At 45.6% G+C, this 16,832-nt stretch overlaps 1 protein-coding gene across 1 annotated transcript in view; it reads right to left on the bottom strand.

Moving 5' to 3' along the window:
• Nucleotides 1-3,027: 3,027 nt before the first annotated feature.
• ALOX5 (arachidonate 5-lipoxygenase) overlaps nucleotides 3,028-16,832 on the bottom strand; it is a 54,999-nt gene continuing 41,194 nt past the window's right edge. The window contains exons 7-14 of the mRNA XM_032778201.2: nucleotides 15,711-15,857; nucleotides 15,422-15,625; nucleotides 14,987-15,073; nucleotides 12,898-13,076; nucleotides 10,286-10,407; nucleotides 8,671-8,771; nucleotides 5,733-5,903; nucleotides 3,028-4,944 (exon numbers count right to left, since the gene is read on the bottom strand). Of these exons, the coding sequence (XP_032634092.1) occupies nucleotides 4,765-4,944; nucleotides 5,733-5,903; nucleotides 8,671-8,771; nucleotides 10,286-10,407; nucleotides 12,898-13,076; nucleotides 14,987-15,073; nucleotides 15,422-15,625; nucleotides 15,711-15,857 (1,191 nt within the window). The 3' untranslated portion in view covers nucleotides 3,028-4,764. The remainder of the gene's footprint in view (nucleotides 4,945-5,732; nucleotides 5,904-8,670; nucleotides 8,772-10,285; nucleotides 10,408-12,897; nucleotides 13,077-14,986; nucleotides 15,074-15,421; nucleotides 15,626-15,710; nucleotides 15,858-16,832) is intronic.

Genomic DNA, 16,832 nt, shown 5'->3' with positions numbered 1-16,832 from the left:
TGGAAGCTGTGCCCCAATGCTCTTCCCTCCCACACCCAAACTCCCTGCACCCCCTCCTCCACCCCTGCCCCTGCTCTGAGCCCCCTCCTGCACTCCAGACCCCTTGGCCCCAACCCAGAGCCCCCTCCCACACTCCAAACCCCTTGACCCCATCCCAGAGCCAGCAGTCCCAGACCCCAACCTCCTGCCCTAGTCCAGAGCCCTCTCCCCACTACAAACCCCTCAGCCCCCAGACCCTTTCTGAACCTCAAGCCCCCCAGGCCCACCCCCAGCCAGAAGTCTCACTCCCCTCCTGTACTCCAACCCCCTGTCCCAGCCCAGAGCCCCTCCTCACACTCTGAACCACTTGGCCCCAGTCCGGCACCCTCTCCTGTACCCCAAACCCCTCATCCCCATCCCCACCCCCACCCCAGAGTCCACATCCCCAGCTGGAGTCCTCACTCTCTCCCACTCAGCCCAGTAAAAATGAATGAGTGAGCAAGGGTGGGGGGTGAGTGATGGAGGGCATGGATGAGCATGGGGTGTGGCCTCAGAAAAGGGGCAGGGCCTTAAGGCAGGAGCAGGGCAAGGGTGTTCAATTTTCTGCAATTAGAAAGTTGGCAATCCTACTTGGGGCTGGGTGCTGTGGGGCCAGCGCAGGCCCCAGGTTGCTGAGGCCTGATGAGCCAGACAAATGAATGAGAATCCCCAGCTGAATCCCTTCTCCAAAGGTCCCTCTCTCCCTGGTGTGGGAAAGATCTCCAGATCCTCTCTCTGCTCCTGCTGTCAGGGAGCTCTCCACTGAGAACAATGCAGGAGAGAGACCAGCCTCCATGCTGCCCTCCCTCAGCTACGAGAATCCCCCAGCTCGCTGATGAGCCATGGAACCATGTCAGGAGCACGCAAGTAGCATTGGAGCCATCACGCAAGTTAGAAACCAGCTGCTGCCTTTGGGTCCATGGGGCAGCATCCTCAGCCCAGCTGAAAAGTGACTAAGACCCCAGTGCTTGTGGCTAAGAATGGATGTGCATCTCCCTGTCCCAGGGTGACACTCGCCAGGCTCTTAGCCATACATGCCAATTGGGCCAATTAATTGGGCTTAAATGAAGACACCTGGAGCCCAGGAAGGGCAGCGCTAGGGTGACCAGATATCCTGATTTTAGAGTCTTTTTCTTATATTGGTTCCTATTACACTCACCCCCATCCCAGTTTTTCACATCTTCTGTCTGGTCACCCTATGAGAAGCCCTGGTGAGGCAGGCTGGATGTTTAAGCTAGACGAATTCAAACTGGAAAGCTGGTGTAAATTTTTACCAGTTAGGCTAATTAACCCTGGGATAATTTACCAAGGGTTGTGGTGGATTCTCCATCATTGGCAATTTACTAAATCAAGACTGGATGTTCTTCTAAAAGATGTGCAATAGGAATTAGTTCGAGGCAGTTCTCTGGCCAGTCTAATACTGGATGATCACAATGGTCCATTCTGGCTTTGGAATTGATGTAGCTCCACCAGCTGCAGAGCTGAGCTTTCTACCTTGGTGTGAGAGCCCCCCTGTCCCTTGGTTTTCTATTTGCAGTGGCTCCTAACACCTGGTGCTGTGTTCCTGGGCCTGACCCGTCTCCCTGCGAAGTCAGCTGAAAGGCACACATAGACTTCAGTGGGACCTGGATCAGGTTGGTGAGCAGGAATCTATTAACCATCTTTGTAGGTCATTTAGTTGTCATTAGTGCATGAAGATAAAATGTAGGGCATTCAGTTGCAAGTGAGTCTGCACCTGTGACATTCTCTCTGGTCCTAAGAGGGAGGACTGGGGGGGAAAGGTCAGGCTCTAGGTGTTTCGCCAGTATGGACACGCATCATACTCATCGGTTAAAAGGCTTGGGAGAAAGTCTCCTCTGAACGGCATGGCTTGTATACTTTTATCTCACTGGTCTGAAACAAATGAGGCAGGAGAGTTCCAGTTCTCCTTCGCGTAGCCCCAACCAGTTCCAAATCACTGGATACAGGTGGAGGCCCATGAGCCTTTGGCTGAGAGAGAGAAGGTGAGTCTGGGACTAATGGATCAATACGGCTCTGTGCCAGTGGGTGGGGATAATTCCTCCGGTCCACTAACTGGAGGCAAAAGTAGGCTGAATGCTTGGAGCACGGTTCTCCATAGCAGCACAGAGACTCTTATACTGACTCACTTTCCAGCCAGTATGGAAGGAAGGGTCTCTCATCCGTATGTGCTCCAGCATCAACCAGCTCACTGGACTCTGGAATGGGAGGCCCATCAGGCGACCTTGGTTCTCCGGAGATTGGATCAGACTGGCCGTTATCAATTCAGTGCCAGTGCTCTAGGTATACCTGGCAATTCTACTTTTATGCCACCATCGAGTGCCAGTGACAGAGAACAAGAGTTGCAAGCGAGCGACTGGCTCCTCTGTTTGTTTTTAATTTCTGTAATTAAAGAAATAGAATTTTTGACAGTGCAAATTAGTTTCATAATCAGAAAGCATGCACCAAATATACCAGAGACCATAGCATCTGCAGCATTTTCTAATGTAGCTTTGTTTTGTGCCACTTGCACACACAGACATCTGATCCCCTGGTAAATACCCTGCGATTGCTAAACAAATACATAGCTTTACTCCTGCAGTCAGCACTTTTTAGGTACTGTGGTCAAAGAAAGGCACATCAACTTCAAATATTATCGCCCAGAAGGAAGTGGTTTTACCTTCCGCATTTGCTGTTATTATTCAGTGGGGGGCGGGAAAACAGTTTGTAATGTAAGATATATGAAATCTATTTGGCTTTCCTTTTCCACAAACCAAGGTGGGGGATATGCAACATAGGGGGATATAAAACATACACGTTTTAATGGCACCATTTTCTAAAATTTGTTAATAGTGAAAATGACCATATTTCTTTAACTGCAGAAGTGTGACCATCTCTAAATTGTGAACTGTACTAATTCATAAAATGCCTTTGCATCTCTTGGCTTTTGGTATATATGGAGCCTCTGTAATAGTTGATCATGGTTGATATTGAGAAATAAAATACTCAGACTGATTTTCTTGTTCAGTTTTATTCCATTAGCAAAACAGACTTATCTATGGAGAATACATTCTGTAAGGGCACAAGGGCATATTTCAGGCAACAAAATGTGGGAGAAATAACCAAGAGTGTTATTAACAAAAGAACAAACCTTCCCTTTACATTTCCCTAATCTCACTTCTACATTCATTATTACTGTGTTTAAAAAAAAACAAAAAAGAGTGGACCAACTTCATTTATGGTGTAACACCAATGACGCTACACCACAAATGAATTTAGCCTTTTGCACTGAGTTTCTTTATAACCAACGGTACTCTCCTTTTTCCAAGAAGTAATTTGCAAATATGCATAATGTCATGCAGTGGCAGCCAGATCACATATTAGTCAAGCCTAGTGACTTCAGTGCAGCACAAAGAGAAAATGTCGAACTGTTAGATGACACCAAATAGCCCTGACTCAAACTGGTCCAGGGCCTTTTCACACACTAGTCCCATCCCAAGCTTTCAGAAAGAAGCTGTTCTATTTATTGATTAGATCCTGTGAAGATCAAGGTCAAGGTTTGGGGTTTTCAGCTAAAAGGCCATGGAAACAAAACACAGATTGTTCCATGTCCCTGATCCTTCTAACACTTAGGTATCCTTGATGTGCATGCTGGAGGGGGACAGGGTGGGGGTGTTTCTGCAGTTTATGTACATGCACACAGCCAGTGAAGCTGGTCTTAACTACTCATTGGTACTGACAAAAAATAGTTACTTAATGAAAGAGTCCTTCTGATAAAGATGGTGAACTGTGCTGAATGGGGCAGTCACTGAGAAGCTGATTTCAGAGGCACTGGGGCCTTTCTATTCCCGTACCAGCCCTCTTGATCTACAACCTCAGATTTTCATTTCTAAACACTGAGCCCATATTGTACCTAAAATAAACAAACAAACAAACAAAAAAAAGGCGAACCAAACCCTGAACACCACCCACCTCAACCAAGAAACAAACTGAGCAAAAGCACTTCTCAGTCGCATTTATTGCTGTGCTAGCAAAAAGTCTGTCCATACGCAATACTACAAAACATCTGTTGAAAGACACTGAGAAGAGAACTTTTAAAATTTCATGTAGAAAGATAACACCCAGATTCAAAAACATTACTGAAGCCTCCTTCCACATGAGACCACACCACTTCATATTAATGCACAATGATATTTTCTGGCTTCTATTTCTGGTTCCAAATCAGGAAGTTTATGACTAAGATTAAAAAATACATTAAAAATTGGATTTACAAGCCCAGTTTTAAAAAGTAAATTTGCTTTGTTGTGTACCTGATATCACTGCCATTTATTAAAACAGAATTAAAATCTAATTTACTTGCTGCTCCTGATGATGTGTATTTTTGCTGACCAAGCTGAGTTAAGCGCGGGATGTGAATAGATCGGTCAGTTTCTGTTTTCAGTCAGTTTCTAGTCATCTGAACTTTCCTGATCTCATGCACAATTTGGGTTGCAAACACTGCTAGGTCTGAATATTTATAAAAGCATTTAAGATTAACTTCTGAACACATCTGAACTGATGTTTTCTGATAATAATTAACATGTAAGATGATTAAAGTAAGAACCAAACTTATTTTGTAACTCAAAAACCACTGAGGGTCCACTTTGAGTGAGGTCTGAGTTGCTTCTTGTTTTGCTGATGGGCCTGCTCATAAGTGGCGTGTGTCATGGAGTTTTCTTTCCAAACTTTCAGCCTCTCATGGAGCTCTGTTCAGACAGCGACGCTGTTGGGGATGCGGTTTGGGGAAAGGTAATAGTAGGGTAGTTTTTTGTTCTTGTTCCGTTCAGTGATAACGCTGATGATCTCATCGAGATCCTTGCGGAATTTCATCATGGCCTGCTTCACCGGCTTCTCTACGAAGTGCTCATCTGGGTACATACCCAGGAATAGCTAATCGTAGAAGACACAAAGAAATCACTCTTGGGGTAGGCTGGAAATAAACCCTGGAGACCCAGCTGTTCTGTCTAAATGTCCCATCCTGCAGCAATGCAACCCCCTCTCCCGGGACACTTCAGCGCTGCTGCTGGAGACTTTGGTCTGTTTGGATTTTAAAGAAAAGCCGCACCACATACCCTTTTGCCATCATGCAGCTCCCTGCTTTGGGCAACTACTCTAGAGTGTCCCTAGGAAGCTTCCATTTTTTCACCCTTTGAGTTGAGGCTCATCTCTTCTGACACAGAGTTATCACTGTATGTATCCTCACTCAACCGCCATCCCTTCAAAATGTGCTCCACAAACCTGCATAAATTTGGCCACACAACCCCTTTGCAAGGTAGGTGACTATCATTGTCCCATTTACAGAGGAGGAAACAGGCAGTGGGAGGCAAAGCGTCTTGCGAAGAGCCAGGAGCAGAACTCAGATCTCCTGGCTCCCAGTTTATGCGGTTCTGCCATGACCCTCCTTCTGCCCTCTCCTATAACTCTAGGTCACAGTACCCTCTTGGTTGGAGCCATGATAGAGATACAGTAATTGGCAGCGCACAGCCCACTTGCCAACAGGACTAGCAGCTGTGATATCATTGCCCAAGTACTGGGAAGAATTGAGGTCACAAAGCAACCGCTTCTGTGGTTCCACAAGTATTCAAGTGAAAAATGTTAACCTCTTCCTTGCCTTGTGAGGTGATTGAACCCCAAGTAGTCAAACTCCTGAGAGGTAATAGATAAGGTCTTGAACTTACTTCATTCTCCTGGAACTGGCTCAAGGCCCAGACAGCTCCAAGATGCCAACAAGAGCGACCCCTGTCTGGCAAGCTCTCCACAATCTGCTCAATTGTGACTGTCCCCTTTTCTGTAGGGGGAGGCTGCCGCATGGTTGGAGGGGAGTTGGGAATCCAGGAACACCAGTCATACTGAGAGATGCAAGACAAAGCAAGAGTGCTGTGAAAATCACAACCATCGGCATTTAGGAAAGTCACTAATACAGCGTTATTGTAGCTGTGTCGATCCCAGAATACCAGAGAGACAAGGTAGGTGAGGTAATATCTTTTATTGGGGCTGGGGGTTAGTCAGGTGACTTGAAACACCCCTTGACACCTAGTGTAGATGCAGTTTACCATGTTTAAAATCATGTTAGCCTTGGCTGTAGCCTTGACTATCCCTCAAAGTTATAAAAGGACAAGCTAACAGGATTTTAAAAGGCTTAAACTATGTCTACATTAGATATTAAGGGACATTTTCAGTCATGTTGGTTAACTTGAGTTAACTAACTGAGTTTAGGAAAGCACTTTTTTTGTAGTCCAGCCAGACCCACTGGAAGACCATTCAAGTCTGGTGAGACACTTAATTTGTTCCACATAGGAGATAAGGGGAGATTATTATATATTTTATTTTCCAGAGCTGTTCAATATTGAAAGGCTGTTTTGTGGTGGGTATACTGCCAGCATAGGGCATGTTGGGATACCCCTGTTATTATGTAAGAATATAAGAACATAGGAACAGCCATACTAGTTCAGATCAAAGGTCCATCTAGCCCAGTATCCCCTCTTCCCACAGTGGACAATGCCAGGTACCCCAGAGGGAATGAACAGAACAGGTAATCATCAAGTGATCCACTCATTGTTGCCCATTCCCAGCCTCTGGCAAATAGAGGCTAGGGACACCATCCCTGCCCATCCTGGTTAACAGCCATTGATGGACCTATCCTCCATGAATCTAGTTATTTTTTGAACCCTGTTATAGTCTTGGCCTTCACAACATCCTCTGGCAAGGAGTTCCACAGGTTGACTGTGTGTTGTATGAAGAAATACTTCCTTTTGTTTGTTTTAAACCTGCTGTTTATTAATTTCATTTGGTGACCCCTAGTTCGTGTGTTATGTGAAAGAGGAAATAACACTTCCTTATTTCCTTTCTCCACACCAGTCATGATTTTATAGACCTCTATCATATCTCCCTTTAGTTGTCTCTTTTCCAAGCTGAAAAGTCCCAGTCTTATTAATCTCTCCTCATATGGAAGCTGTTCCATACCCCTAATCATTTTTGTTGCCCTTTTCTGTACCTTTCCCAATTCCAATATATCTTTTTTGAGGTGGTGGGACCACATCTGCACACAGTATTCAAGGGATTTATATAGAGGCAATGTGATATTTTCTGTCTTATTATCTATCCCTTTCACAATGATTCCCAACATTCTGTTGGCAATATAGCATGATGAGCCCCATCGTGGGGCTTTAAAACCAGCAAGTGTCTCAGTAAACTTTAAAATGGCCTGAGATTCACTTCCTCATTGGTTGGGGTTATTGCACTTTTGAAAATTTTACCCAACATGACCTAAGAGTCAAAGGCCCATTGACTTTCTATGAAAGTTAGCCTTCTAAGACGCTTCTGAAATGGGACTTAGGCATGTTTGAAAATGTTACTCATAATCTGAACACTGAAGCCAAAATGTTCAAATCTGGGACTCAAGTTAGGCATCAAAATCCATATTTAAGCACTGAAATAAGTGGCCTTTCAAAAGGCACGATTCCCATGGACTCTGATGGTGTTTGCAGGAGGCTAGATGGGTATTTTAGCATAGAAGGGCAATAGAGTGTGTAAACATACATTTAAAAAGAAGTTCCCAGCCTGAGCCACTGCGGCTGCACGTCCCAACTGATATGAGCACTATTCTTGAAAATAAGAATGTGTGAACCCCATGCAGGAAATAAAGGGGTTAATGAGGGCCTGAGAGGCCAATTAACCCACCTGACGGCATCTGAAGAGTGAGCTAGGCTTAATTAAAGGTGAATCTCAGCTGGGGAGGAGCTGGCTGGTTGCTTTAAAGACTGGCAGGCTGGAGCAGAAAGGGGTTGCTGCAGGGAAAAACTCTGCAGTCACTCTCTGGGAGTAGAGAGTGGAGACAATGGAAGGATCAAAGAGGTTGTGTGGGAGAGAATTGGCCTTGGGATCCTCTCCTGAGTAGAGAAGTCTGGCGAGAGGACAGCAGAGACATGGAGCAGCCACAGGGGGGTGGAGCAGGCTCCAATGGGGAGCCTTCATACTGAGCTGTACTTCCAGGAAGAGAGCCCTTGTGGGCATTGGATTGAAGGATGAAAGATCAAGTCTGAGGAGGGCAGAAGTTGGTTTTGAGATTTAGCTGTTGGTTTGGGATTATGTTGAAGGAGTCCAAGGGGGAGCCCTGCAAGAAGGGTGAACCTAGTGATGCAGGGTGGGGGAGGCCTGGGAAAAGACCACAGCAGGAAGAAGCCCAGGGTGGAAGTTGGGGGCGGCTCTGAATAAACAGATCTTGCCTGCTCACCAGAGGGTCCCAGGGCTGGAACTCTCAGGAGAGGGAGACCCTGGGATCTCCTACCAGCCACTGGTGAAGGAGGCATGAAGCCCCCCGATATAAGGGGATAGGGATACTGGAAAGCCTTGAGACAAGGGTGTGCAAAGACCACAGGGCCCAGCGTCGGGGCCAAAGACTGGACATAAGGAGATTGGACATTTATTTGTTAGACTCTCTGGCAGGGAGGGGACTAAACATGACTGGCCAGGGGGCTGAGTCACGAGAAGAGGCGGGCCACAGTGGGACCGGCACAATGGTCAACAGGAGGCATCCAATGAGAAAAGAGCTGCTGCTCCACACCCAGCCATGAGGGTAGCACTCCAGCAATGAGTCCAACTCTTCTACACTCGTACCTGACCAAAATTCACAGCCGCGTGCTGGGCTGACGCTGTGAATATCGCCACAGTTAGATATTCCGATAGCTTCTCACGGGTCTTGATTGTCTTCGGAAATCCTAAAAGGGGGAGGAGAAGAAAGCTGGAAATAAGGTTTGGATCAGTTATGGCACACCTGAGTTATTGGTCTGTGGTAGGTCAAACAAACAGCACATGGCTTTCTGTTCCTGGCTTCTGCTATTGATCTGCCAGGTGGCCATGGGGCCTCTCTGATCCTCAGCAACCCATCTGTAAAACGGTGGATACACCGACCCACCTCACAGAGGGATTTTAAGGCTTCACTGATATTTGAAAGGCCCTGTGAGATCCTCAGGTGAAAGGTTCTATATGAAGGCAAAGGGATGTTTTTATATTTTAAAACAATTCTGTTCTATTTCTTCTGACCAGGTCCCCAGCAGCTAAGGACATGAATGAGAGCTGAGCAATCTCAGCCATCCTCTTTTCACCTCAGCTCACAATTCAAGCTGGGCAACGTTGTACAGGAGTAAACCTTGCTGCACTATGTCTAAAAAGTCTGTCGACTAAATGACCCAGGAGGCAGAGGGACAATGACGTATGATTAGCCTGAAGGCAGCATTGAAGTTTCAATATAATCATAGATTATTAAGGTTGGAAGGGACCTCAAGAGATCATCTAGTCCAACCCCTTGCTCAAAGCAGGACCAATCCCCCAAATGGCCCCCTCAAGGATTGAACTCACAACCCTGGGTTTAGCAGAGGTGGGAAAATGGCAATTCTAAACCTGCACAGGGGAACAAAGGGAGGAGGAACAGAAATATTCATATCAGACACCCTTAAGACTAGGTAAAACCAAGTGGAGCTCCAAAGAGGTGATTGCAGAGAAAGCCACACTTTTGTTAACTTATGGGACTCAGCTGGGGGCAGAAAAGGGAGTAGGGGGTCTCCTGTACATAATGCTATTCCCACCAGCAGAGATTTCCCCACCCTTCCTTGAGGCCAGACTGTGCGGGGTCGGGGAGGGAGGATGCATATACGGGGTGGTGAGACCAGTGTCACATAATCTATGGGCAGGTCCAATTCCAGCCAGCAACTTCCAAGAACGGGGAAGCAGAGAGACAAGAAAGCGAAGGTGAATCCAGCTTTGAAAGCATTGTGAGGGCTGCATCTCTCCAAGTGTGCAATACCTTAATAGCAAGGCAGCGATGGCACAACATTGGGTGAATCTGAAGGGCAGGGAGATATGGGTATAGCCAGTGCCCTCCCAGCTTACGGCAGGGCTTGGACTAGATGTATCAAAGATGCTTTTTTATTTATTATTTGTATTGTCCTGAGGCCCCGACCAAAATAAAGGCCTCATTGTGCTGGGGCAGCACATGCACAAAACTGCCCCTGTCCCAAGAAACTTACAAACCAAACAGACAAGATGAAATGCAGTTATCCCCAATGTACAGACAGCAAGCTTAGGGACAGAGACATTAGAAACCAGATCTCCTGTGCCCAGTGCCTTAACCACAAAACCAGGAGGGAGAGACTCCAAGGTGTTGGGGTGTGTGGCTCTGAGTGGTGGCTGGCACCATGGAAGACACAGCCCTGACCAGGCTTACACATCTCACCTGAAGACTTGTTGCCCTTCATTCCATAGACATAGACGTCCTTGACAAAGGCCTGAAGCTCCACGTCCTCACACACGACCTCATCACTCTCGTAGTAGATGTCAATCACGTCTGTTGTGAAGCTTCAGCCACAGCAAGGGAACAAAGAGCGGAAGGGAAGCCCTGTCATTTCCTGGAGACCCTTTGCCATGGTGTCTCAGAGAGCACATCAAACATTGCATGGGCATGGCTGCAACCTTCTGAACATGCATTTGCTCCCAGGACAGGAGGCAGTGGAGGGTGTAAGGCTCCATGATCCCAGAGGGCCTCATTGATGGCAATGTGGCTTGGGTGGGAAGTCACTTTAGCACTTCTGAGTCATCTGCAACTATGGCATTATCTCTGGCCTTTGCACATCTCCTTCAGCCTGCTCAGAATGATACCATTCCCTGATCTCCCCACCCCTGTTCTTTGACTCCCTTCAGTTCTCTCTGGCTAAGTCTGCATTTCTTGCCTTCCCCTTTGAGGCTCTGCCTAGATCTCTGATGACATTTCTTCACACTCCCTTCTGTCCAGACCTCCCTTTCTCTCCTCTTTCTTTACACTCTTTGCCTGCAGCTCCTTCCTAACCTGGTGCACTAAGTGATCATCCTCTCTCTATTCCAACACTTCCATTGAACTCCCTTGAGCTCAGTGGTTTGAGCATTGGCCTGCTAAACCCAGGGTTGTGAGTTCCATGCCTGAGGGGACCACTTAGGGATCTAGAGCAAAATCAGTACTTGGTCCTGCTAGTGAAGGCAGGGGGCTGGACTCGATGACCCTTCAAGGTCCCTTCCAGTTCTAGAAGTAGCTATATCTCCATTAATTTATTTATTTTATAAAATTTTATTTATTTAAGGGCTGCTGACACAAAGTGCTCTTAAACAAAATCCTGCAGCAGCTGAAGATAAAGCTCTCCACATTCTCCACTGTCTTCCCCCGGGGTATAAAATGCTCCCAGTTCTCCACTAACCCCACTGGCAGTGTTTTAGATCCACCTCGTCCAGATGCAGAGGACTATACCAGGTGCAGGGCAGTGCAAAATCAACCCCTGTGTGTCAGAATTGCCTTCCTTTCACTACACTGTGTTTAGCCTACAACTGGAAGAGTAATTGGCTGTGTGACCAGTGACCAGTATCTGCACCCCACATCCGAGCCGCTTAAGAACAGAGCAAACAATATTGACAGTGGCACTTACTGTGTCGGAGGACCCTAGCTGAGGTGTACTCTAGTGCTTAGGAGAAACACTGTGACTAGGTCTCTGCATGACAACACATTCACAGGTCAGTGTGTCATAGACCCTCTAACATGTACAATTTGAGAGTTCAGAAACTGAACGACTCGTTAACGAAGGATGTTTCACTGAGGACCAGATTCTGACACTCTCCCTCCATGCTGTCTAGCACCTACAAGCACTCCCATTGGCTGCCATGGGGCTATCGATGGAGTGAAGTACTATTCAGTATTTGTAAAGGCATATAAGCAAGATTAATCAGTAAAGGGGAGAAAAACATCATCCAGTGCATCAAGAAAATAACCACATGAAAGATAGGACTTCCCTGCCTTTCATCTGGGATCTAATGGTGTCGGGAGATACTCAAGATAAACAGCTGCCAAACCAAGAGCTGAGCATGGGAGAGTTTTCAAATATGATGACTATTAAGAACATGCACTAATGCTTTTCACATGAAAAAGTCCCAGCAATCTGTACAGCTTTATCTTTACTGACATCACTGGAAAAAGTCATGTGATCAGAGACGAACGTGCTTTAAAAAAAAAAAAAAAAAAACCTAAGGGGGGGAAACCAAGAATTTTTGAAAAGTAGAACACGAAGGAGAACAGCCACATGAATCAGTCAGTTCTGCAGGTGTGATTCAAATGAGTGTGTGAGAATGCAACTTCTAACTCAGTGCATCTGTTGTGTGTGTACACAGTCCTAGCTGCTGGCAAAACTCAGGCCTTGTCTACATGAGAAAGCACACTGGTTTAACTTAAATTGCTTTTGAAACTAGTGCAAATCCCGATGGGGATCTACCTTCAATTCAAGAGGGCTCTAACTCAGTTTAGCTGAAGCCTAATTGACTTAAGCAAGAGTAAGTCACTCTCAAACCAAAATAACGGCCTGCCCACATGTGAAATCACAACTCTCTGGTGTGAATGAGGCCTGTTGGCCCTGCCGAGCTAACAGCTCTGGGACAGGAAGATGGATTCTATTCTGGCTCATCCATCACTGACAGAACAGTTGATTATGTTCCATCTTGTGGCCAGATTCCACCCTTGCTTAACCCCGTGCAATCCTACTGAAAAGCATGTGGCTGCACAGGTGTCTCTGGGGGCAGAATTTGGCCAGCAGAATCTCTGTCACTGGTCAAGACACATGAGAAGGAAAGTACCCAGCACGGCTCCCAGAGCCCAGGTTCAATTTGCAGAGCTGGCAACAAACACCCACACCCCCCAACACACATTTTTACTTGCAAGAACAGACAGGCAAGTTTGATCCAAAGTGACAGATACAATAAATCTGGAACCCAAGGATGGAGTTTCTACCCTTCCTTTTTAGAGCAGAAGTGTCATAGACACACAGTGTCTCCTACCTCTTTATTGCCTCCCAGACTTTGATGCCATCATCCCGATAGTAGTAATATGGAATATCTTCCTTGCTGTCCATCCCTTTGGCTTTGATTTCCTCTGGGAAGCAGAGGGAACTGTAGGTAAGTTCTTTCGTTGCTCGCTGGACCATTTGCACATGCCCACCTCCGCCAGTGGCATTCGCCTTCAGCATAAAAAAACGAGACTCAAGAGCATTAGAAGAATGTGGTTGCCCTTGCTGAGGTCTCACACGCTGTCCTTTCCACCTCCCACCAGCTGGTATGGGAGCAGGCCCGTGCACATGTTTCTGCAGGAGAAACTCAAACCTCCATGTGAATTACTATTGGCTTAGCCAAACAGAGTGAGACTGCACATTTGGGTTTGGATCTTTCACACTCATTTAGTGGATCATCATTCACATCCAGGGTTTCTCCAGACTGGTTTTCTCCCACTTATAGCATCTCCTAATAATACCTTCCATTTATTGCCAAAGGATCCCAAAACACTTTACCACACATACATGCACATGCACCCCAGAATCACTTGGCCTGTCACTAGAATGCAGTCACATCTGAGGTGGAACATGCCAGCAGCTTAACCGTGCATCATAATTTTACATGACAGTTTACGACAAGAGGTGAAGATGGATACAGCATCCAATTTCGAGGGGTGGTAAGTATGTAATTACTCAAACTAGAATTTGGCCAAAACAACTGGATCACATCTTATGAAATGTGCTATGGGACCAAATCAGAAGTGGCCAAGGCTTCAGTTTACATCTCATGTGGAAGTATGGCATGCCAGTAACAAGCTGCATCATAACAGCATCTGATTAAATATTTTAAAAAACATTCTTCCCTCTAAGTTTTTCTCTTTCTAACATATGGCCCCACCACCTTCCGATCACTCATCTTGTATTTATTGAATTCTAGTCGCTTCTTAACCTAATCATCCGCATCTGACTCCAAATAGAAACTGCTCTCAGTGGAGGCTCAATTACTGAAAGACAACAAAATCATTATCTGTGAGCATCCCAAGCTGCAATTCTTCACACGACACTTATCTCATTTTCATTGATTACCAGCTGGCCTCCTGCCTGACTGATTCTCTGCCAATATACAGCAGGATTTTTCCTTCAGTGAGCAATTACCTGTGAACTTCTGCATGGAGTTGTCTGCAGTGTATACATGATGCTGTAGCACAGACAGGGTGCTGGGAAGTTTAGAGCAGATCCAGTCATACTTAGTGAGTGAGATCTGAGACAACTGTATCTCAAAGTGGAATGGCTGCAAGTTGATAGCAGCAGCAGCAGCAGCAGCAGCTCCAAAATTCATCATCACAAAGCCATGATTTGGCTGGTTTTCGCAATTTAAGGAAATGGTGGTCAGGACTGACGCAGGGCACTGGTGGTCCACAGAAACCTATCTTGCTTTCAGCATCACTTCTAGCAGGGTGTTTAGTGAGACTTGGTTTATCTCCTTGTCTTATCAGACCCTTACACTATTTTTGGTATACAACCCATGCAAATAATTAAACGCTTCAAAAACGAAGTCTAAGAACTACATTTAATAAGGTTAACTTTTGGGCACAAACACCACAGCAATGCCATCTAGTATTCAACACACAAACACCATGGGTAAACATCTTCACAAGCACCTAAAGTCCCATTTTCACTTCTGAAAATGAGCCATAGCCTCCTAAATCACTCTGGAGCTTTGGAAAATTGTACCCTACAGCCCTATAATATACAAACATACCATGTGTTTGCTTCTATATCTACAAAATTATACACATCTGAATACAATTGTGTGTGTATGTATATGCCCACATGCACTTGTATATTATATAAGCTCAGTTCACACAATCCAAACAGCCATTAGTGCCTATGATACTTGATTACTACAGACCCCATTCAGTTTTGAATCGGTCAGTTAAAGGTGAAAGACAGTCTCTTCATGTTATCTCATGCAACTTTTTGAACATCTAGCACAAGAAACAAAACAGCGCAACAGATAAGGGAATAAGCCTTACAGGACAAGGAAGGGTTGCAGGGTAGTTGACGGGAGAAGAAAAGCAGAAGTATGATTCTCTCACCTTGTCAAAGAGGCCACATTCACAGATGAGCTGCTCTCGGGCTTTGGTGTTGATGGCTATTGTGAAGCGCACATGGGGTACCAGGAGCTGTGCAGGAGAAGAGAAAGGAGCACAGTTTGTTTCACCTTTTATGATTTCATCTCATAGCAAATGTCTGACAAGTTTAAAGACCTGAAATTTCAGACTCTGTTGTGATGTCACCTTGGAGTGCAACCAACCAAACTATCTATACAACTAATACAACTTTGTTTTCTCCTGGTTCTTCAAAATATTCAGCCCACAGAAAGGAGAAAAGTGCCCTGAAAGCTGCAAACCTTTGTAAGCAGTGTTTTGAGCCACTGCTTCTCAGTCAGCCCTTGTTGAAACAGAGTGATAATTTCTCCGGCACATGCTCTCACTGGAATCTATTATTCTTCCTTGAAAGGAATTACCTACCTTGAAAAGAGGGTGCACAGCAGGCAGCTGCCGGAACATGGCTATACCAAACACTTCTGAAATTAAGTGTGTCCGCAGAAGATGGGTCACAGTCTGATGCATGTGGAAATCCGAAGAGCGAACCCAAATTTTCGCCAATAACCAGTCGTATTTGTCATCTGACGGAAGGAAAATGGGATTGTCTGGTCCAGGGGTTTGACTGATCTGAAAGGGTTAAAAAATCATTTTTTTAAAACACTGCTGATAACAATGTACAGTGTCCCACTAATGGCTCAGACAACAAACATACCTGGATAGCAATGGGAACTATCTTATTCTCCATGTTCTTATACAGTAAGCAGATGGGTGCAGCCAAGTACTGTAACGTGCATGGGTCTGTTTTATTGGCATCAATACCATCCAGCAGTTCATAGTCCACAAGAAAAATGTTCCCTTGCTGCAGAAAGAGAAAAGGAGGCAACACATTTAAGCAGAGAGATGGAAGGGGGCACAGGAACTGACTCACCAGACCAGAGCGTTCTGCCTCTGATGGTCTGAGATGCTTTGGACAAGGTGCAAGATACCCCATAGTGAACTATTACAGAATCATTTGCCCACGTGGGAAGTTTCTTCTAACCCCCATCAGTCAGAGGTTGGTTTATGTCCTGAAATCGTAGACTGGCAGTTGGACCAGGTTAGCCTAAGCTGTGCTTTGTTTAACTTACCATTTAAAGATCTAACTTTTTTCTAGGAGGGCTGTTTGCTTTAGTGACGTGCATCTTGCTGTGGCTCAACAGCTTTTTATCCAGCTTGGCTTTTCTTATGCGTGAGATACAATGATCATTTGCAGAACACATTCACCACATCTCTGTGGAACTTTACCGGGTCAGCTCGTTTGAGTCTGCACAGTCCAACATTCTGAGTTTGCTTTAGCAAAGAGTTATGCTCTTTTTAGGCATTTGCATTGTGGTCACTTGACACATGCCATCACATCACACTGCCAGCCCAGGACAGACTATATGCCCAGAGCGATGGCTTATCCCCATCCCCATGTTTCTTTGCCATTGCGACTCCACTCTGCATGATGTAGGAGAGCAGACCACCGCTAGGCGTGAGCTAGGAATTCAGTCCATTCCATCCTAGTCTTTTGCTGAAACTGCCAGTAAGGGAAACAAGATGGATCAGGTGATATCTTTTATTGGACCAACTTCTGTTGGTGAGAGAGAGACAAGCTTTTAAGCCACACTCAGCTTGTTTCTATCACCAACACAAGTTGGTCCAATAAAAGACATTACTTCATCCACCTTGTCTCTCTGCTATCATGGGAATATCATGGCTACAACTAAAGTGTAAGGGGGACAGTTACTGCCAACTGCAGCATTATTTTTTGTGATAACGATATTTCTCTAATGGGAAGTGGACTAAAACTTGC

Source organism: Chelonoidis abingdonii, chromosome 16 (genome assembly GCF_003597395.2).
Source record: "Chelonoidis abingdonii isolate Lonesome George chromosome 16, CheloAbing_2.0, whole genome shotgun sequence".
NCBI lineage: Eukaryota > Metazoa > Chordata > Testudines > Testudinidae > Chelonoidis > Chelonoidis abingdonii.
Note: the sequence above shows the minus strand (reverse complement) of the source record. Positions and strands in the feature narration are given on the sequence as shown.